Here is a 23,224-nt window from a genome sequence, read left to right as displayed (position 1 = left end):
GAGGTTATTCCTCTCTTCCAGTTTGGTAAATATCCTCAAAGGAAGCAAAATTTTTTTTGAAACAGCAGAGCTATAAAGCCAGTGGACTTCTAAAGACTTGAATTAAAATGGGCTTCTGCTGGACTTTATTCTTAAACAGATTGCTATTGGGCAGTCCAGAAACACACTGCAGTTTTATGAGTTGCCTGGAATTCTAAAGCTATTTAGTCCAGTTACAGTTATAGGGAATTTGTATTTTGTATAAGCATACCTTTTTCTTGGTGTTTCTAATTTTGATATGAATTGAATAATATTAAAAAACCTGAGCGTATGCTAGAAATTAGAACTAGAAAGGGATTATTGTGCTTTTTTTTATTTTTAATGAAAAGAATTGAGCATTTCCCCAGTGGTATGCTAGATTATAATGAGGTGTTCTGGCTGTTGTGGGACAGAATATATCTGTTACCTTGATTTTTAGCTCTTATTTAGTTAACTGGACTTCTCCAGTGTGGACGGCAGGTGGCAGCAAAATTCTTCAAGACTTCACTTCAAAAGCACAGACATATGTTAAATCTACCTCTAGCAGTCTTTAAGGACTTCAGAAAAACCTGTCACGTATGTGTGTTCGAATACACATATGTCCCCTCCAGTTTCTAAAACTGGTTGTAAGAACAATACCTTAGCTTATAAATTTGGTGCCAAAGTTTGCACCTACTTCAACAGAGACAGGTTTGGGTGGGTGTTTTATATGTGTAAAGCTTAAACCTAAAAGTTTTGATTACATAAATATTAAACTATTTCAGGGATCACTTCATGAAATCCCAGTGTTATGTGAAGTATACTCTTGCCAAAACACTAAAAAAACCCTGACCCAAACCACACTCATTTTCTAATCCATGTTTCTCTTAAGCATACTGTTTTTTGTAGATGACTTGTACTTCTTTGCAGTTCTGTGCCTAAAAAAAAAGCAACCAACCAAAACTAAGACTGGGAATGGAGTGTATGTGTATGAATCTCATAAGCTATAGCTGTAGGGACTTGTTTTACCCTTTTTCTTTTTTTTCCCCAAGAGCTCAGCAGAAGAAAATTTTCCTTCTCTTTCTAAAACCTAGACTTTATTTCAACTGTGAAAGGTTTCTACAACCTGTATCATGAAGCAGGAAGCTGGTCACTTAATTTCTTAAGTGAATGAGTATTCTACATACACATCTGTTTCTGAGGCTTGACCTAGTAAGCCTTAAGATAAGGAATCCTGAATTAGCAGAATACCAATAATAAAAAATTTCAGTACTCTCTAGATTCACCAGGTTGAGAGTTATGTGTAAACTGCAACTGGACTCCTGCAAATCATCCTGCTAAATCACCCTGTTTCTGTTTGGGCTCCCACCCCTCTATTTTTCTGTGGCTAGTTTTCTTCTGCTTCAGCAAGCAGAAGTGCTATATACTGTGATAGGGCCTGATGTCAGGGAAGTGTCAGGAATGAGTACTAATGCAAGAATCAACCCTTTCAATAGGAGTGTACAGGTGCATTGAACTAGGCATGAAATGCAGCCAGGATCTTTGTATTGGCATATTGCAACTACACTGTATCCCTATCTAGTAGGACAATAGAGCTGTTACAAAAGTAACTGGTGGTGTACTGGTGATGTACTGTCAATGATGTATCTTAATATCTCTGTTCTCTTTTGTAGGTAGACCATCAAAATAGCAGTAATAACAAAGCACCAGTTGATTCTAAGGGTATGTTTTATATTAAAGAATTGTAATTAAAGCTGGCAAAGAAGCTTTCTTGAAGTCAATAACTGAATTCTGGCCTATGTTAATAACAAAATGACTACTTGGCATTTTTATATGCATGTGAATTAGATAGTGAGCAAGTTATCTGGGCAGAAAACAAGGATAAAATGGCTAGAAGAATACCTGAACAGGCATTAAATGAGATGTAACTATAGCAAGGAAAGGTAGTACTACTTATGCTATGGGCCTTAGTGGTATCCTGACAGGCTTTTAGAGTACCTGTATGTAATTAGATAAACTGAATTCTAGCATTTAAAAACTACCTAAATACTAGGTTTGCTTTAAAAAGTCTGAATGAAGTATACTTGACAGTTTAATTCTGTCTTCTGAAGATATTGAAGAGACTCAAATAATTCTAGCCAAGCTGGATGTGTTTGGTGGAATTTGCAAGTGGAAAAGGAAGTGGTAGAGTAGGTGTCTCTTGCAGATATGTAGGGTAAACATGTGACTTCCAGATACTTAAGAAAGGGTGGGAAACTTCAACGGATTTTTGCCTGCAATAGGTATTTTTTAGAAGGCTTCTGTAATATCAATTTTCACTTATTAATTTTTTAAATGATATTCACTTTACTAGGCCTATATTAACTTATAATATTTTGTACTTGGCAGATTTGGAAGAACTCTTAAAAGACTTGGAACAATCTGGCACAACTGTGAAAAATTACATCAAGTTTTCTGTTTGGGTTTCATTTTTCGAGATTTACAATGAATGTTTTTATGATCTACTGAATCCTATGTCAAATGAAAAGAAGAGAAAAACACTACGCCTTGCTCAAGACATCAAGGGATGTTCTTATGTAAAAGGTGATTAGAATACATTGCAAATTGCTAAACATGTAACTTGAAAAGTTAGCCTTCCTGTAATAATGTCTCTTTCTAGATTAGAAAACTCCTAACTGCATTCACTGTGGCACTAGAAATGTCTACCTTGATATGAAAGGCAACAATCTACATAAATAGTAGTATCTGTACCTTTAATAGTGTTTTCTCTTTATTCTTGACTGTAACTCTTAAAAGCCTGTGAGTACTTCACTGCCCTGACACTTCTTTGAAATGGAAGAAATATTGAAAACAATTGGCAAAGTTGTAGGTGGCTTGGTCTTTTTTTTTTTCCACTTTCTTAAAAAAAGCCTCCAGAAATTCTTAACTATAGTTATAACTGGCTCAACAGTTGTCTTTTTTGCTTTGTTTTTTTTTGTATTTTCTGTAGAGAAACAGTCTGACTACAAATTGCATTTTACAGTACTCCAGTTTAATCAAACCTGTGATGTAATTTGTTTTGGGTTGGGGGTGGTGCGGAGTTAACAGAACTCAAAATAGCAGTAGAGTGTTTCTGGCCATGGAAAAAATAGGGTTTGAAACCTGTTTGATTTGTTACAGGTTCTTTGGACAATCAAGACACCAATTCTAGATTAAAGGCTTTTTTTGTAGGTGTTTTGGCCGCTGCTTTTATCTTTCATATGCCAAACTATAGATTCAAAAAGCTGAATTGGACAACAAACCAAGCTTCTTCATTCTTCAAAGACTAGAAAATGTGTGAAGTGGGAAATAGTTTGCTTTGAGCTATGCTTCAGCATAATCTTTTTTTATAAAGCTTGGAAGTATAATTGTGTGGAAGTGTTCCTGATGTTATTGAGGAAGACTAGTTAATGATTTTTCTGGTTTTTCTTGGTCACGGGTGGTATTTTTCCTAGTACAATTTTGGTGACATCTAGTTTAAGAGGTCATAATGTTCATATTATAAGTTCTGTTAGTAGGGTTGTTGGTATTTACTCTAGCACATATCAAGATGACATACAGTCATGATTTCGCAGAAAAAATTCTTCACTGATATCAAAGATATCTTTCAGTTGATAGCCCTGAAAGGTGTCCATTCCCCCCCTCCCTGCTCCAAATCATGGGTTAGAACAGAGAGGCTGTCCAGGTAGAATTCTGCCTTGATGAATATGAACATGGGGCTTTCATATTCATACTAGACCCTACCTTTTGGCTTTTCAGTGCTCAGGCTAAGGTTGCTCACTTAATATGGATGGAACCTATTTTAGTGTGCTAATAGGATGAAATGATGTGATATACTTGTCCTTCCTTTCCCATGGAAGGAGGAATCTTGATATTATTTGTCATGTAATTTCTGTCTGAAGCAGGCTTAGTAAAATGTTTGTATGTCTCAAGTAAATGTATTATTCTTGGTGTGTGTACATTATCCCCTAATCCCTTTCTTTTTGATAATGATATTTACAAGATTATCATGTTTGTTCTTCCTAAAGATCTGCAGTGGGTTCAGATTTCTGATTCTAAAGAAGCTTTTAGACTTCTAAAACTGGGGTTGAAACACCAAAGTATTGCAAGCACGAAACTAAATACTTGCTCCAGCAGAAGGTGAGAAACATTTTGAATAACATTCGGCATAGGATGGTGTGTGGGAGGATGGAGAAACTAAAATATGGCTTGTGGCTTTTAGGAGAGGAAGAGTCTTTAACAAGGTCTAGATATCTAGGTTTCAGTTTTGGTGTCCTTTAGCAGTATGTGACCCAATGCTTTAAGCCAAAAGGATTCAATCCTTCAATAAGATGAACATGTACAAAAGCTAGCAGTGTTTTATCAAATACTCTCCTTCAAGTAAAAGCACTTAGCTTTATTCCATCTAAATGTCTGAGGAAAAAGCAAAGTAAGTGCTACATAAAGGTATATTTAAAAGTTTGTATTTGATAGAGTATATGCTTAGATATGTTGACAGATTTAACAGTGTTTTGAACAGATGTTGTGGAGGCTAAAAATATTTTGAAGGTATTGGTCTACTTTACCACTTCACTGATTTAAACTTCTCCTTTTAGTCACAGCATATTCACAGTTAAGATACTGAAAATTGAAGATTCAGGAGTACCACGAGTGACCCGAGTCAATGAGTAAGTGCAGAGCAGACTCCCCCTCTTCTGTTATGATGAAGTTGTCAATTATTTTCCATGTCAGTGTACCTGGTACTGCACTGTACATCCAGTGCTTCCTGGTAGAGCCTCATGTATGTGTGGTGGTTTTCCCACTTCCTACACTCATAAGAGTACTTAGCCCTCTACCTCAAGCCATCAGGTCACAGTGCTGTTCTATATCTTGTCCCCTCTGTTCAGCACAAGGTTCTGCTACCCTGCTATACTCCTGAACGCATGTAAGTCCTCAGAAGGAAATGGACAGGGGGGAAAAATAGGAAGTGTGTTGGGAAAAGATTTGGCAGGAAGTAGTGTGAAATTTGATTGGGGAAGCAAAATTGAAAAGAATGGAAGAGTTCATGCAGATGAAGATCAAGAAATTCTTCCTCTAAGAGAATTGATCATTTTTAAAAGTGAATAATTTGTGCATGTTCTAAGGCAAATAAAGTGAATTTGCCTTATCTGCTTTCAGATTGTCAATGTGTGATCTTGCTGGTTCAGAAAGATGTACCAAGACCCGCAATGAAGGTGACAGATTGAAAGAGAGTGGAAATATAAACACCTCTCTCCTGATTCTAGGCAAGTGTATTAACGCACTCAAGAACTGTCAACAGTCAAAGTAAGTCCTTCTATGAATTGCAAACTGGTTGTGGTTTTTAGGTATTGCCTACAATGTTTATTAGATATACAATGCTAACACTAAGGTTTTGGTAGAAAAGATGTATAGACTTGCAAAGTCTATACTGTAAAGTCTTGTTGATATACCAAAGTTATCTTAAACTTGCCTTGTTTTGCTCTTTAATTAAATCATTCAAATTCTACCATCCTTTAAACATGCAATCATAGATTTTAGCAATTTAATTTTCTTCTGAGCTTGGCTGATCAAACAAACTTTGGAATAAGTTTAAAACTCCCTTTTCACTAGTGTCATAGTAAGAGTCAAATTTTCAGCATTTTATTATTCCTTTGTGAACTTACTCCATTTTCTACATACTTCTAGTGTAACTTTTTTCAGCAGCAGGATATTGCTGTGCTCTCATAACTGTGCACTCTTGGACAAAATTTGTCTTTTTTTTTTTGTAAATCTTGACATAACTTTAATACTCTCCTCCTGATCTAGCTAACCACATGCAGACAAAAGAAAGCCTTCCCACTATTTATGCCCTAGCTGGATGTAACTGTCCAGGAACTGCTTTTTCCTCAGGTTGTCATTTGAAGATCTATTTCTGTCCCAGAAGATAAACGAACTCTCAATCTGATGATTGATATGCCCAGATGTGCTTTGCCAAATTCACTTACCCCACAACACTGTTCCTGACAGCCTATTCAAAGTCTATCACACCTTAAGGTGAAAAAGTTTTGCTAGTGCGTGTTCCTGATTAACCCTACGTTTTGTGCATTTACGGTCTTTCTTATCATTCCTATCTGGAGAGAACAGGAAGATGTGTTAAAACTAGCAGCTGCTTAGCGAGCTGTTAATGTATTCAGAAAGTCATCTTCTGATCCTAATAACTTGGAATTTTAACAATAGAGAAGAAATGTTCTGAAGCATGATCTCTTAGTGTTAATAGATGCCCCTTGCAAGTTGAATAGGAAGCAGTAGCTCTCTTAAAATTCTTGTTTATCAGTCCTGCAGCAAAGCTACTTATGAGCTGTATGTGTATTCTGGCAGGAGTGTCACTATCTTGCTGAGTTCTGTAGCACTATTCATGTAACTGAATAGCTGTCGTGTCCAAAATGCAAGCAACCTATTCAGCAGCAAGTTTGTGTTTAGTCACGTTTTAGGAATTCTCATAAAATTTCCTATAAGCATCAAAAACTACATCACCAGCTGTTAAATTCAAGGGCACAACTTCTGATTTAGGAAATGCCAAACTGCTGGGGGATTACAGAAGAAGTTCTGAAAAGTATCTCCATCTGTTTGGTGTATACTCATTTGCTTGCCTAGGCACTTGCTATTGTCCATTCTCAGAGGCAGGATACCAAGTGAGAAAGATCTCTGGTAATGTTGGATACTGCATGCCTAGAATGAGACATGTCCTTTTCATGAATGTGGAAAGGAGAATAGAAAGGTGGGGTTTAGTTTGATGTAGCATGAGGCTATGTGACCTACCCTAGGCTAAATGATGAACACACTTTTTGTTTAAGTGCTCCTATTGATTGTATTGCTATAGCCTATCTGAGATAATGGCTAAAGCAGCAGTCACAACAGCTATGCAGTCTCTTCACAAACAGCTGTATCTAGTCCAAAACAATTTTAATTGATTTAAAGACTGCTGCTTTTAAAAATATTTTTAAGTCTTCAGGCTGGATAGCTCTTACCCTGACTGGAAATTATTAAACTTCTTGTCATCTGTTCTTTTGTCTTTAAAGGTTGCAGCAGCACATACCCTTTCGGGAAAGTAAGTTAACTCATTTCCTTCAAGGATTCTTCAGTGGAAAGGGGAAGGTATACATGATAGTAAACATAAGCCAATGTGCCTCAGTATATGATGAAACACTTAATGTGCTAAAGTTCTCGGCCATTGCACAAAAAGTAAGTGTGTTGTAGTTTATCTTGTTGATCAGTACTTATGATTTGCATTTAAAGAGCAGGTTCTCTTACTTCTAAGAATATGAATTTAGTTACTGGATTTTTCTGTCTCGTATTGCAATCATATTTTGTAATTACTCCTAGTCAGGCTTTTTTTTCTTTGTAAAGCTTTTAAAAAGGCTTTGTGGGGTCACTTTTTTTTCTTTGGAGTGTGGGGATGGGAGCATCTCCTACTGAAAATCCATAATTCCTATAAAATGTCCAGCCTAACAAGACACTTGCTATATTCGGAAGAAATTTCCAAGATCTAGGTAAATTTGTCTTCTGCATGCATAACATGCTGTCACCTAGGAGCAATTCTGGCTGCCCAGTGTATTACTGCTATCTTAGTTTGGAATATTGCTCACCTGAAATACCGATAAAATAGGTTGAGCACCAAAGAGTTTAAAAGGTCATCTTTATGTCCATAGAGGCTTCAGTGGGAAGGTGGAGGTTAAGCAGAATGAGTAGAAGTAAGTGCAGTGATATAACCCTGGCAAAGTTGGAAGACTAAAGTATCAGGGATCAGTGCTGCAGCCTTAATGGAAGCTGTGGAAAACTTCCGTTGACAGTTAGATATGTTCAAAGGACAATAGATCCAGGCCTTTGGAATGTCAGCTCATCTAAGCAGGTTAAGTACAACATTAGAAGGAGCAGACAGTAAGGTTGATACAGTTGTTGAAGCAATAGAATTTGTAGGATGATGTTTGTCTAATGCAACTAGAAACTCAAAGTATAGGAAACACAGAAATCTGAGGTGGCAACCCTCTTGTAGGTTGTCTGGCTAGTGAAACTTGGCGTTCCTGGGATCAAAAGAAGGGTTAGACTATAAAGTGACTCCTTTGTACTCTAGCTGGAAACTGGTCTAAGTAGTGACTCTGAACAGAGGATAGGTTGGGAGAGTACTGTGCTCAGGACACCTATAGGAAAGTACAACAGGTATCTCTTGGAAGTGCCAGTAAAAGTTTTAAAAAACACTGAGTTTTTTTTTTTTTCTTTCTTTTCTGGGTAGGTTTTAGTTATGGACACATCTCTTCTTCCCCAAGATCAGTCATTTGGCCAGAAATCAGCAAGAGAATCATCAGTAGTTAGTGACACTAAAATGCCAATCCCAAGGAAAAGAGCTACTATCTTATGGGACAGGAGCTTAGAAGATGTGATTGAAGATGATGATGATGAGATGGAGGAACAACATAATATGTCAAGAGAAGAAGCAGTGCAGAAACACGAAGAAAATAAAGTTCTTATTGGAAAAGAAGACTATAAGGTATGTGCCAGGGCTACTTTAAGAATTAGTGTAGCATGGAGTCTTGAAGCAAGGTATTCTTCTCCTGGTTTCCCCCATATCTCACCTATTGTTTTGTGTTGGTTTTTTTTTCTGATCACCCTTATTCTACCTAAATCCAGTGTTAAGAACTAAAAGTGGGATTACTCATGACTTAGTGCCTATTGTGGGAAAATTATGAAATGTGTCTAAATACAGACTAAGCAGTAAAAATTGCAGATTTGGCTTTCTCTCCTTTTGGTAATCTATGGTCAATGCACAGCAAGTATTACCATGTTTCTAGCAATACAGAAGACTATTCCTTTGTATTCTATGCACAAGAAAACTCTGGAAGCCATTCTTTAAGAAACAGCAATTTTAGTCACTTCTAGGGAAGATGAGGAGGGAACAGAGGACTAGAGACTGTTTTGTGGAGGTTTCATTAATATTGCCCCAAAAATGAGCATCTGGAAAACAAGAGCCAAATCCTGTGGAGCTTAAGCCTGTTTTTTAAGACAACTTCAAGAATTCTTGTAAGAAACTTAATGTTCTTTGCAAATGCCTGCTTTGTGCAAACTTATAAATTGCTGGTCTAGTACCAAACAGATATTTCAATCTACTCATGAATCCTCCTGTTTATGAATAAGCTAATAAAACAACTGGAATAACTTTTGCCAGCTGGAAGAGCGAACTGTTGTCGTAGTGTTTGGGGAATGGGAAAAATCTCACTTCTGGGAAACTATTTCTTTATGAAAAACTTAATACTAATGGTAATTCTAGATGCTGCTGAGTCTCATAGAAGAGTTGAAGAACAAACTTATTACTGAAAAGAAGAATAAGTTGCTGCTGGAACTGAAAATTCGTGAAGAAGTGATACAAGAATTTACCCAATATTTTGCTGAGCGGGAAATAGATTTCAAGTAAGTTAGCTTTAAGTGGCTTTAAAATTACTGGTTAAATAAAATGCAAGTAAATTCACTTATTTCTTAAATCAGTTTCTTGGCCATAAGAGACCACACTCTTCTGCTAGGCTTACTGCTTCTGTTAAAAGATCAGTTTCTGTTTGGACTAAGAGTTCAGGAAAAATACTGTGTAGGAAAGGCTTTGATTTTTGTGAGGTGGGTAGGGGTGTGTGTGTGGAATCTGTAAGCAGTGTTTGTTCCTGTAGAGCTCTCCCTAAGAGCAGAGCTTTGTTGATAGGATGTCTATAGAAAGACTGACACTTGCAAATTCTTCGTTTACTGCAGTCTTAGTGATATTCCAAACAGGTATTCTGCCTCAAGAAGCTTAGAAAAAATGCTTGTAGTTAAGTGCTATCCATAATCTGTGTATATAATTGTCTACACCTCATTCTTCAGGGGTGTGTGTCTGGGAAATACAGTTCTATTTTGGTGTAGCAACACAGTTTTGTGTATTGTTCTATTGTGCCAAAATAAAGGGGAAAAAAAAGTCTTTGTTAATAGGCAGCTTAATTGATAATTTCTTGGCAGCTCATATGGCTAGCTTTTAGCTGACTTATTTTTCCTACTATAGAGAGTGCCTTTCTCATGAACGACAACGGCTTGAAGAAAATTCTGAAAGACGCTTGGAAATCTTCAAGGAACTTGTAAATGGTTATACTAAATACACAGATGAAGGAAATAAATTAAAGGATCAGGCTTGCAGTGAACCAGCTGGAACTCTGGTATATTTAGTTGCCCCCAGTAATATCCCTTTTACTAACTACCTTATGTTATGGTGATGGTATGTCTCAAGGATTAGAAGGATAGTTTCAAGGACTTGCATGCTGTGTAACTGTATCCTCAGCAAGATGTATTTGTCACATCTAGTAGGAGTAGTTGCTGAGCCTTGGGTATGCATTTAGGAATCTTTGGGGTTTTCTGCATTTCTGCAACACAAAGTGAAAATTACTGTACACAAATTGGGGGGAAAGCTGCAGTTATGGTATAAACTCTATTGCATTAAGTGCCTATTAAAAATATTTGAAGCTGACTTCTTAGGCCCTATATATTGACTGTACTGGAGTGGTCCCAGAGGCTTTTTCCCTCTTAAGGCTATTGTAGCTACAACTGAAGCAATGAGAAGTGTATGTACACTTAAGCCATAACTAGACTCTTAACTTGAGGCTGGCTCTTGTGACTTTGGAACCTTTGTTGGTAAAAGACAAGGAGGAAAGATATAAAGTCAATGTTTTGAGTACAACTTAATTTGATAAGTTGCCATAAACCTATTTCACCTCACAAACTTTTACTGATACATGAAAATTTCAGATGTATTCCTTCTAAAACTGTTCACTTGCTGTGTTCATGCAATATTCTCATCAGGTAAAAAAGTAGTAGCTTTTATATTAAATTTGGAGGGGATGCTTTTGCGGTGCTATAAAAGGGAATGTGATGGTGGGTCATTAAATGCTATAAAAATCAAGTGGCTATTACTTGATACTGGAGACTTGTCTGTGAAAGTAGGCAGAAACTGGCAATCAAATTGTATATAAACCCACAAGATGGCTTTGAAGTCAGAATTAATTGTACTTACATGTTTGAATTCATAATGGTCTTCCAAATTTTCTGTAGAAATAATGGCTATTGTGTATTTTTTTGCTATTTCTAAATGCATATAAATTATCTTTCAGAATGAAGACTGTAGTATAGGGCCAGGCACCTACACTGATCTTGAGGACATTATTGATTCTCTGCAGAATGATGTCATTGATATAAAAAAGCAGGCAGAAGAAGCACACAGGTACATTATGTCTCTAGAGGACCCACAGGAAGCTATAGGTTGGCTTGAAAAACAACTGGGAAAAGTTACCACTGAACTAACTAAGACCAAAGAAGAGCTGATGAAGAGAACCAATGAACTAATCAGAACCGAAGAAGAGCTGACACAGAAAACCAAAGGTGAGCTGGGTGTAAGTGTGATGTGAAAGGCAGAAAAAAGAAATGACTGACTACTGTAAAATAGAAAAAATAATCCAGTTGAGCAGGATTTTGGAACCAAATCATACATATAGAGGTGGTAACCAACTGTTTTGTGTATGTTCAGATTGAACAACTTCATAGGCCTTGGTTATTTCATTTTTAAGACAAAACTTAAAACTGCTAATTGCAGGCTTCTGAATTGTGGGGTAAAATGTCAACATTATTGATTTTATGGTTATATTGTAATCTCCACACTTCTTTACATTTTGCTGATGCAGTGTTTTCAGGTGTCCTGTAGAACGTTCAGAGGAATAAGTAGCAATACCTCATAACACTATTTTAGCAGAAGTCTCCTGACATGATTTATATTTTATATGGGTTGCAAGGCCCAATTCTCCAAAAAAAAAAAAAAAAAAATCACCTAAACAACTCTTGAAATGTGTCCTATAAGTAGAAGACAACATGAAAATAAATTGGTCTATTCAAAAGCTACTGAGGTACCAGAAGATCTGGAAAAATGGATTACTGAGTAAACTATGTAATGGCTGCTTATTTGATGCAGGCTTCTTTTCCTGTTACAGACTTTGAAATGCAGATGATTAAATTGGATGAGTCTGCTGAGCAGCTTAAAGAAGCAACTGAGGTAACTTTTCCCAAGGAAAAACTTGTGCAAAATTATTTGCTTTAATACAAAACTCTGATAGCTTAAAATGCTATAATAGTATGCTTCTAGCTTTTTTTATATCAAGCTTTGCTTAACTGATCTTCCTTCTAAATGCATGGTATAGTTCAACAGTTTAACACTGACTGAACTACTATTCTTTCTTTTCCAAGAAAATGAATACACAGAATAAAAGGATTCAAGAGCTAATGGACATTGTGGAGCAAAAAGATGATGTTATTGTGAGACTACAAGATTTGATATCCCATTTAGAAGAAACCATAAAAGACTACGTAAGTCTTAGACATCTCAATTTTCTTCATACAAAAAAAAAAAAATCTAAATCTGTGCTTATAATGGACTTAACTACTTTGGAAAATTGAAATTTTCTGTAAGTAATTGCTACTTGCTTGAAATTGTAGCAGGTGAAGTTGGTATTGAAACTAAATTTACAGCAAAATGTGTGTGTGGGTGTGTGTGAAAAGTGGGACTTTTGGAAGCAGTGATCTGGAGTTATTATTGGAGGACTGTAGGTGAGACTCTGAAGAGCCACTCTAAATTAAAAAAACTCAAAATGGGAGGACTTAAGCAGTGGGAATAGAGGGATTATGTCACTGTCTCTTTGCCTGAATGGAAGAGGAAGGAATGGAGGTTTTGCTGCAGCAAAACGTCAAATTTAATTCAAGTTAGAAGTTAATAATGTGAGAACAACAGTGATTGTGTAAATCAGCAACAAAAATCAGTGTGTTCGGCCCACAACCGCCATGCATGCACACATTCAAAGGAAGAGCAATAATATGAATTTATTGAGCAGAATTTGAACTAAGAGTGGATGGATGGCCAGGATCCTTCTGCTTTTCATGTGATTAATAAAACTTGCAACTGGCTAGTCTACTGCCAGCTGCTGAATGCCAAAAGACTAGCTTAGCTAAATGTATACAGGTTAAAAAAAATCAAACCATGTAGTTAAGGGGTTTTTTTTGAGCCTGATGTCCAGTAACCTGAAGTAATTTCGGGAACATTTTAAACAAAACTTAGTCAGCACTCTGATCTGTTTTTCTCTTCCACTGTAAACTCAAGGCTTTGACCATACTTAATCTTCTATTCCCTTTCTCTGCTCCACAGCAACTTAGCTTTTCGGTACTATGAGTGCTCTAAGAGTGATAAGAGTTGTGATGACTGCTTCCTATTACTACTCCTTCCAAGAGCAAGGCTCCAACTCTGTCCAGTGTTTCTATGAGACTGTGTGGCATGAAACTTAAAACATGACCACAAACCTCAAGCCTGTTCTACGCATTACTTTTTTAATGAAGTACTTAAAGATGAGTAATTGGTCCTTGGCAACCAGTAAGGCTTGCCACTTGAGTCATCTTGCAAGTAAAGAAATTTTACTCTTAGTCAGAATATAGTCTAAAGTATGTATGACAGAACTGACTAGGCATTCAAATTGCATCAGATCTGTCATGATAAAAATGATCTGTGGCTTTGCTGAAGGCAGTTAAAACTCCCAACTCTACCAACTATGACAAGAAAGTGATGAACTTGTTCAAAGGGCAAATGATCAGCTCTACAAATAGGGAATTTGATCAGCTCTTCTGACACTGGAAATTGTTTTCAGATGGTAAACAAACTCCTCTTACATGCAAGTCTTGCATTTTGTAATTTCCTAGTCTCTTGCTCCGCTTTCTGTACAGTGTGAAGCATTGTGCTTGTTAATATCTGAAGGTGTACCTGCTTTTGGTTTAAGTAACTGATCTGTAACTGACTTGTTCCTCTGACAACCCCTATACATGTTACCCAGGTAGTTTTGTAAAAATATTTGCATATAAGAAATTATTAAGCCTTTTAAGTGCTCACTTTGTAAAACTTCAAAGTAATTGATCTTATTTTAACACAGGACACCACTGTAACTACCATTAAAAGAAAATTGGCTGAAAAGAACTCTAAAAAAGTGATTGAAAGCAGCCAGTTCAGGGATTGTGAGGAAACTGTATTGGAAGTGGGAAGAAAACGTTGCTTTGAAAGTAAGGCTACTGTGGAAGAAGAGCCACCTACAAAGAAAGGTACAATTTCTACCATCACTCAACAGGGGGTCTTCCATAAAAAGTTGATTACTATTCCAGAACAGAAGCAAAAATTTGTGAAGCGTAAACGTGATGTTATGAGGAGAAAATCTACTATGTTAAACTGTAAATGGAAGTAACTGTTAAGTAAATATCTGTCTTGCAGAAGGTCCTATACTGTTCACTCCTAAATGCTTAAAATAAAAGTTAGTTTTTAGACTCTTTCCTTTTTGCTGCTTTTTCTCGTGTGTTAATGTACTTGCAGACTCAGCTGTAGTTCTTAAGCAATTTCTTAACAGTTGTTTTTGTACTGAACTTGCTGTTGCTGGACTTTTGGGAAAGTAGTATTTCCTGCTCAAGTTTTTAAAAATTGTTTAAGCAAGCATCAAAGGTGTCAATGACTTAATGATTGTTCAGTCATACAGTTTGTGCTGTGAAACTTAATGTTTCATTCTGTATGCATGCTACAAACACACTAGCTCTCATCAAGGTGACAGTGCTGGCAAAGGAGAAAAGCTTTCCACTTGAATGGAAGTAAAATTATTTTAAGTCCACAAATGGCATATTTTGTGCAGCTCCCACCTTTGCACTTCCAATCTTTTTGCTTTCCTTGTTTTATCTCTGAGCTTACCAGTCTTTTTAGAATGAGGTGAATAAACTAGTTGCAGTTGAAGACCTTCAAGGATAAGGGTGAAACTTAAAAGGACACCACTACTTATGTTATCTACTTCGTTAAAGTCTATTAATCAGTGAGATTGAGCTATATGGGACTGACTTGTGCAAAATGGTATTTGTAAGATCTGCCTGCCTCTAACTTGAGTTTAGGACACAGCTGGGCTTCAGTTTCTCATAGAACTATGGAAAGGATATGCGAAAGGAGAATGAAAGGTCTTCCCTTCATGTCCCTTACTTTCTTGCCTTCCTCCTGCAGAATAGGTGCTAGTAAGAAAATCTTCCAGGCATTGTTTGGGTGAGGATGGGATAAAAAGAGAAGTTTAAAAATGGGAAGCTGAAAATATTTACCCTCATAAAGAGAGATAAAACATGTTAAAAGGAGACTTGTCAAATTCACATGATCACAGAAAACTGTGGATACAGATGGTGAATAAACTGAATGCTGGACTGTCATTCATCACATTCTGCAGTGAAAGAAAAGTCAACACTCAATCTAGTGGAAGATCAGCTTAAGTTTATGGAACAAAGCACTTCATGCAGTGGGTAGTGAACTTCTAATATTTGCTGCCCTAGAAGGTGGGAGAGGCAGATAATTCTCAGATTCCAGGAGTGGTTAGACAAGCAAACAGCCAACAGGTTCATACATAGATACTGAAGGGGTTAAGCAGGGATGTATTGTCTCGTATTCCTCTAACATTCCCAATTGTTCTATGTTGGGAAAGCTCTGTAGGAAGTGGCTGGGCCTACCAACAGTAGCGAAAGGAGGTAAAATATTAGGCTAGATCAACTGATGGTGTGTGTGATCCAGTAAGGCATTTCTGATGTACAACTTGAACAAGTAAGTGTCATTTGAGGTTTGTCTTGAGAAGCTTCTGTCTCTGTACCAGAGGCATCTCTGATTTGTCTCTCTCTTTTGTTGGGATGAATATTGGATCCTAGCATGACCATTTGATGGTGCCACCTATATAAACGTTACAGGAAGGGTGTGGGAAAAGACGCTGATGTAGACTCCTTGATATACTAGACAGTAGTAGTTTTGTTATAATCTCATGACTGATAACTCTTCTCAAACAAGAAACTGAAGTGGATAACTAATAGTGCCAATTAATGTCAGCACTGAGATTTTTCTGTTGGGAAGAACAGGGTATTCAGTCATGTTAAATATGTTTCTTTTGTGGGTGTTGAGAATACAAGGCATCTGATTTAAAAATGGAGTTGTTAGATGCTCCATAATCATGAAATTTATTAATATATATACTTATATTTGATAAGAATGGTTAAATGTACTTGGCACAATAGAACAATGAGCACAGCTACACTGTGATGGCTTTCTTGTAGAATTTAGATATGCTAGTGGCCTATGGCCACAGTTTATTTTGGGAGCAGATAGATTATTTTGTCCTGAAGTTCAGGTTTTTGTACTCTTCTTTAGGACTTGCCTCCCATGTTTTGGGGTGTGGCTTTTTCTTTTTTAGTACTTCCTACATAAAAAGCTTCTGGACTGAATATCATGTATCTTCTTGCACTAATATTTATCCTGCTTTGCTGCATGATTGTGGTTGTCAGTACAAAGCATCTAGATCACTTCTAAATCCTCTTGTGAATGATCATACCGTTCTCACTATAGGTTTTGGACTAAGCTTTGCTACTCTTTTTCATCTTGCCAACTTAGATCACAAAATATATTTCAAGACACCTTTAGCACCTCTCCTTTTTAGTGAAGTATGTAAAATTCATGTCCAGTGTGAGGAATATGTAGTATTTTGTCTGATATGTTTTCTTGGGACTACACAACTGGGCTTTCAGAGAAAACCATCTCCCAGTCCAAAATTTTTAATCTTGTAGGGTTTAGAAGCATGGCTTTACAAGCCAAAGTGAAGCTGCTGTTGTGTCTGACCTAGCAGGAGCACTTGATATGTCTAATTAGAACAGAAAAGAAAAGATACAGAAAAGCAGGAGGAAAAAAGTGTGCTGTGGAATTTGATCACTCTAAAAATACTCAAAAACCAAAACCTGAATCGAGATGGAAAACACTATTGCTAATGCTTCAGGATGACTTTTTGTTAGTGACTCAAAGTCAGTGACTCTATAAAACTTCTTGGATCTGTTCAGAGGATGTTTCCATGCAGTACACATGTACCCATGTGTTTAATGCTCCCAAAGTGAGATGTCTGCCAAACTCCTCCTTACTGTAGTTGCAGTACTCACAAGAATCCATAGTATCTCCCTGGAATACATAGTTGTGATGACCTAATCCTTAGAGATAGTCAAGCTTGATTTTAATACTAAAACATAGCATGTGTGTTACTGAATGGACACAGTTGGATTCTAAAACACTTGTGTGAAATACAGCTGGAGTCAATTTTGAAGATGGTGAAATGCATGTGATTTTTAGTTAGAATTACTCTTTACGTAGGGGAAAAAAGTCTTAAGCTAATAAAATATTTGTGGCAATTGAGGGTTGTAATGAATGTTGTACATCTTTCTGGGAGAAGTTTACATGCAACACATTAGGTGTGGGCATAAATAGTTATCCTTGTATCTAGTTTAGAAACAAATTGAAAAAAGAGAGGAATGTCCCAAACTCTAAGCAAAAAAACTTGCGCTGGTTTTTTAGCTTCATTTTTAAAGTAAGAGGATATTGAGTATGAATGAAACTTCTCAGAAAAGTATACGATACAATTGCTCTTCTAAATGTAGAGTGGGTGATTGCTGACTGTATTAAAATGAATGTTGAACCAGTGAAGGTGGAAACTAGATATAACTGAATGTTAGCTAGGTCATAGGTATTACTACATATTAGTAAAACTACCTAGACTTTTCTACTAGTGGCACAGAGTAGAAGGCTGGAATAGAGCTGTGGCAAGGTGTTCTTTAAGGCTTGAACACCTCTTGCTGCAAACTATGTCTAGAAGCCTAAGAGGCACCTATTGCATGTTAAACCATTCAGAGGGCTTTAACTACTTCAAGACTTAAAAATGTCGTATGATATGAGGGTGTGGCTTTCAGATAGTGACCTTTTTCCATATGGGAATTGCTATTTGGTATTGCTAGTGACTTGTAGTATTGATTTTAATCAACCTGAGCTGGTTTTTTTGTTTGGGTTTTTTTGGGTTTTGGTTTTTTTTTTTTTTTTTTTTAGGAGACGTAAAGGAAAGTAGGGAAGATGACCCTCTAGAGCAAAAGACAACTGAATATGTGAAAAAAAATACTTCTGAGAACTACGCAGAAATACTAGCACTGAAGGAAAGAACTGAAACCTTGGAAGGTCAGCTAGCTGCACTTGAAGAACAATGTAGAAGAGAAAAAAACAAAAAAGAAGAGTTCAGTGGGCAGGTAACAAACTTGAATCTCAAGCTCTCTGCTTCTGAAGAAAGGGCTTCTGGCTTAAGTGAAGAACTTCAGCAGTGTCAAGCTGCCTATCAGGAGATTGTTTCTGAATTAGACAAACAGAAAACTATAAATAGGGAACAAAAAGAAAAGATTATTCAGCTAAATAATGAAGTAGAAGGTGCCAAACAAAATATAATTGATAAAGTATCACAAATTAAAACAATGCAGTTCAAAGTAGATGAGTTATATAAATGTCACTTAGAGTCTTATGCTATGGATGTTGATTTAGTTAATCTAAAGGGTTCCTTAGACTCTCAAAAAGATGAACCAGAGAGAGCTCAATTGAGTCCTGTATGCATGCAGTCCCAAACTGCTTCTACAGCAGATCTGAGACGGGAGAGCTCTTTTCACTGCAGTGTTGAATGCATTTGGGAAGAATGCAAAAATATTATTAAGACTTCTTCACAAAAAAGTCAGCGGATTCGAGAACTACTTCAACAAGTTGAAGACTTAAAGAAGGGACTTGATGACACTAAGAATTATAACAATCAACTAAAAATAAAATTAAATGAGATTACAAATCAAGATCATCAGTCTGTAAAGGAAAAAGATCTTATGAATCAGTTACAAGAGCAGATCCAGAAAAAAACCCAGGATCTTGAAAAACAGGCTGCAGAAGATCACAGAGTAATTGCACAGTTTGAGGAGGAAGTTACAAGCTATCAGGCAAAAATAAGAGAACTTGAATGCCTTTTGGAGGCTTTTAGAGCTAAAGATGAGAGCATAACAAAATTAGAAGAAGTACTTAAAGAAAAAGAATCTATTATTTTGAATCTGGAAAGTAATACAGTAGCTCTGCAAGAGAAATGTGCCAATTCAGACAAAAACCTGAAAGTATTAAATGATCAAGAAGCAAATCTGAAGGAGGAAGTTGTGCAGTTGATGAACAGCTTGGAGAACATGAAACACTCCCTTCAGGAAAAGGAGAAAAATGAAGATGAACAAATAAAATCTATCGAATTGTAAGTAAATGAGAACTCATAGCCCTTTGAGAATAGAATCAAGTTAAAACTACGTTCTGTGAACATCAGTTTATTTTGACATAACACATATGCATGTTTATCAACTTTATTAACCAAACTCCTCCTTTAACAAGTTTTAATACACTACTTGAATTTTATATTTGCATATTCTGCTGGCTATGTTTTCCTTTTTTTCCTTTTGAAAAAATAGATCTAATTCATGTGGAACTATTGTAGGGGGAAACAGGAGCATGCAAGGAAATGAATTATTTGGGGATTTCTAATGGTTTTATGTTGTGTACCCTTTCTGGAGGAAATGGCATATAGCTTAATATTATATCCTGTAACTTGTATAAAAGCAGGCAATGTTTTCTTTGGAAAGGACTGAATAAAGGAAAAGAAGAAAGGGAAAAAAAAAAAGGAAGCCCAGGGATTAAACAGTAAACAGCTGTTTTTGGTAATAGCTATTCTAGGTGAACACAGAAGGAATAATGGGTGTGGGAGGGTAAAACTTCCCTCAGCCCCCTTCGCTTTTTAGAACTTTGAGAAATAAGAGATTAAATGTATCTGAGAGATTATATTTTAAAAAAACTTTAAGATGCTATGTAGTCCTTCTTCTGACTAGGGTTTCTTTAGTGCCATATCTGTGGATACCTGCATATACTCTAAAGTACAATTTAGCAGGAAAGTCTGGGGATCCCTGACACTGTGCTTGTAAAAGCTTTAAAAGGTTTTCCTTTTGTGAGGCCTTGTTTAGTATTGTCAATTACAGAATCTAAAAAAACTTCTATTGGTTAGTTTTAAAGTAAAAATCCAAGATGTCTTACTGTAAACTTTTTAAAATAAATATGATAATTTAAAAATAAACCCATCAAACTTCTTAATTACTTTTAGCACTTGTAACAGCAGTACTTGTTGCAATGTCATTTTTTCTATTTTCTTTTGGTTTTTATTTTGATCCGTACAAGTTCTGGTATGTAGATATCAAGTTTAAACTTACTTGATATTAACCTTGTTCCTTTCATTACTTTGTAAGGAAACCTAATGATAAAAATGGTTGCTCTGCTGTACTTAAAAAAAAAATTAAAAAAAAAAATAAAAATTGCAGTGTTCAAAAGTAATTCTGAGCAGTTTGTTACTTTTCAGGACCATATAATAAGAAGCTGAAATCCAAAAGTAAAATTAGAAAGCTTGTCATTGGTCTGATAGATCTGAGATTTTATTCACGAATAAAACCAGCAGTCAAAGAGCCTGAGTTAATGTGTAAAAGCTGTTTTTTTGAGATGTGTGGCACTAATGTTATTTATGTCTCTTAATTTCTAACACAAGGCTACGTAAAGATCTTTCTGAGAGCTCTGCCCTTGTACAGAGTTTGAAAAAAGATTTGCAGAGGAAAGATGAAGAATATACAGATTTGAAAGACAAATTTTCTGATGCCAAGAAACAAATTCAGCAAGTACAGAAAGAGGTTGGTAACCATAGGCCAAATATTTCTCTGCAAGTTTTTGCTTGGGGTTCTGTAATTAAAACTTGTTTTCACAAATCTCAAGCTAGGAATGTTAAAAGTGATTCATAATAAGGCTATTTTGAGTGATACATTTAGAGTAACAGTGAATCTTAGGTTACATTGCCACTGAAGCTGTAAGCTAACAATAAGATTAGTTGTCAAAACATGGATTAGTACAGATATTGAAGGGGGGAAGTAAATTTTATTAATACACTTGAAAAAGGTTTGTGAAAACTGTGGCTAATTTCATTATGGATAAGGGCTTTATAATCTTGATCACAACAGTAGCCTTACATTGCTGACTTGAAAGCCTCAGACTTCAGACTTGTGGAAAATGCTGATCTCTGCGAGGAAAAGATGGATTAATCAGTAAAGAAAAGCACTAACTTCTAGAGACTTCTTTAAACTCTGAGCTATGTTTTCTATTGAGGTTGGGGAGAAGAAATGGAAAAATGGAATAACTTTTACTAATGTTAATTGTCAGTATTTAGTTATCAAGCACTAAGATTTCTTAGAACCTCATGGGATATCACAAGAACTTAAAATCCAAAAGATCATTCTAAGAGTTCGGGCTTGAAAGTTAAGCTTTAAAAAAGTATTAATGTCTTCCCCAGCAGCCTAATGTTTGAGGACCTTTTCCTACTCAACATTCAGTGTATAATCCTCTGAGCAGTAGCAAGGAGTGGATGGGATCACATTTCAGAAAACTTTTTTTAGTGGTGGTTTTTTTTTTTTTTCCCCCTGCCAAATGTAATACTCTGTGGTGAAAATCCTTCCCTAGGAAGGATGTACAGTATAGTGCACTTCCAGCCCCTGAAATTTAGCTAAGTTGCTTCAAAAATTTGACTTAATTAAGATATTTGGTTATTTAGGTAACTTACAGAGACTGTAAAAGGCTTATAGCTAAATGATAGCTTTGCTTGCTGTCTTTGTGCATTGTTACAGGTGTGTACAATGCGATCTGAGGAGAAATCCCTGAGAAACAAAGTTAATGAACTTCAGAAAATTAAAAACCAGTTTAGTGCAGAATTAGAGATCAAACAGCGCACAATCCTGCAACTTAAAAAGGTACTTTATTTTTTAAAAGGTTACTTGCTCTTAATTTTTTTAACTAATCCATTAATGAGGTAAGTTTTCCAAGCAACAGGAGAAAGCTTACAGAAATTGGGGTAAAAATAAGAGTAGCCAGCTGAAATTAGTTTTAATAGATGAATGAAAGATGTTTGAGGACCTTCTCAATGCAGGATGTTGTCAAATTGTTTTAAATAAATTAATCTGCCTAGTAAATACATACTTACTACCTGCAGATATTCTGATTAGTGACACTTAGATATGTTAGTAGTAATGTCTTCCTCTAAACTTTTTTTTTTTAATCAGCTTGAATACTCCTTTACACTACATGAAAAACTTATTTATTCTGGACTGTTTGTCTTAAATACTTTATTCATTACTTATTAAAGCTCAGAATGAAAAGATACACATTTCTAACATGTATATTTATTTTTTTCAACATGTTTTCTTTAATTTGCTTTCAATGTGATGTTTAGGAGCAGTTGAATAATGAGAAGCTGGAAGAAATCTCCAAACAGTATGAGAAAACACGTAAAGGTCAGAAAAAGCCATTATTGTTCCTTTTTTTTTTTGGTGTGGAATGGCAACATAATGAGTTGTCATGTTGTTAATGAATTTGGAGTCTTGTATATTTATATTTTAAAATACTGAGAAACTCCAACCTAGATATTGGAATGTTACTGTCAGGAACTAATTTTTATTGAGTCATTATTAGCAAGTATATTTGAAAGCAAAGAAACAGTCTCAGAATAAGAAACATAAGAAACAGAGAAAGTGTGGATTTGCTGTATCAGTGTTAACTTATTAAATGTTGGTATTTATTGGCCATTTAAAAAAAAATTGAATACTGAAACATGAACTAACACAATTACAGTTTCTGCAGGTTTGATAAATGTTTAGCTGTTTAACAATGGTTAGTTTCTTATATAATACAATCCATAGTCTGACTGACGTTAACACTGAAACGCTCACCTAAAGTTGAGAATCACTTAAGAATTTTGGATTTGGATAGTTGAGTAGAGATGTTCTATTTCTTACAAACAGAGCTTTTGATCTCGGGGAATGGGGAAACGACTTATAATGAAAGCACTTTGGGAGAGAATGGTGGGAACTAGGAGGGGACTCATCTGTAAATTTATTTTCAAATCTTCAGATCTGTGTGCAAAGGAAAAAATAATTGAAGATATGCGGGTGACATTAGAAGAACAAGAACAGACTCAGATTGAACAAGATCAAGTGCTTGAAGCCAAATTAGAAGAGACCAACAGACTAGTTTGGGGTACTTTCTCCATGGAAAGGGAGCAAGGAGGCAAAATTGGTTTGGATGTATTGTGACAGCTGCTTTAAACTTCTGGTTTTATTTGTTGACTGTTATTTAGGCATTAATTTTATATAGTACATAATGAACTTCTAACAGTTAAAGGCTTCTGTTGTC

General features: G+C 35.9%; 1 protein-coding gene across 2 annotated transcripts in view; it reads left to right on the top strand.

Moving 5' to 3' along the window:
- Positions 1–23,224, top strand: part of KIF20B (kinesin family member 20B) — a 43,734-nt gene that overhangs the window by 5,849 nt on the left and 14,661 nt on the right. For both annotated transcript variants that reach the window (XM_030031340.2, XM_041127474.1), the window contains exons 7-24: positions 1,671–1,719; positions 2,386–2,580; positions 4,044–4,155; positions 4,611–4,682; positions 5,173–5,319; positions 7,074–7,236; positions 8,285–8,539; positions 9,317–9,456; positions 10,070–10,220; positions 11,169–11,436; positions 12,039–12,100; positions 12,292–12,411; positions 14,016–14,181; positions 17,999–19,211; positions 20,541–20,679; positions 21,664–21,786; positions 22,266–22,326; positions 22,943–23,068. In XM_030031340.2, coding sequence (XP_029887200.1) covers positions 1,671–1,719; positions 2,386–2,580; positions 4,044–4,155; positions 4,611–4,682; positions 5,173–5,319; positions 7,074–7,236; positions 8,285–8,539; positions 9,317–9,456; positions 10,070–10,220; positions 11,169–11,436; positions 12,039–12,100; positions 12,292–12,411; positions 14,016–14,181; positions 17,999–19,211; positions 20,541–20,679; positions 21,664–21,786; positions 22,266–22,326; positions 22,943–23,068 — 3,562 coding nt within the window. The remainder of the gene's footprint in view (positions 1–1,670; positions 1,720–2,385; positions 2,581–4,043; positions 4,156–4,610; positions 4,683–5,172; positions 5,320–7,073; positions 7,237–8,284; positions 8,540–9,316; positions 9,457–10,069; positions 10,221–11,168; positions 11,437–12,038; positions 12,101–12,291; positions 12,412–14,015; positions 14,182–17,998; positions 19,212–20,540; positions 20,680–21,663; positions 21,787–22,265; positions 22,327–22,942; positions 23,069–23,224) is intronic.

Source organism: Aquila chrysaetos, chromosome 11 (assembly GCF_900496995.4).
Source record: "Aquila chrysaetos chrysaetos chromosome 11, bAquChr1.4, whole genome shotgun sequence".
Taxonomy (NCBI): domain Eukaryota; kingdom Metazoa; phylum Chordata; class Aves; order Accipitriformes; family Accipitridae; genus Aquila; species Aquila chrysaetos.
Note: the sequence above shows the minus strand (reverse complement) of the source record. Positions and strands in the feature narration are given on the sequence as shown.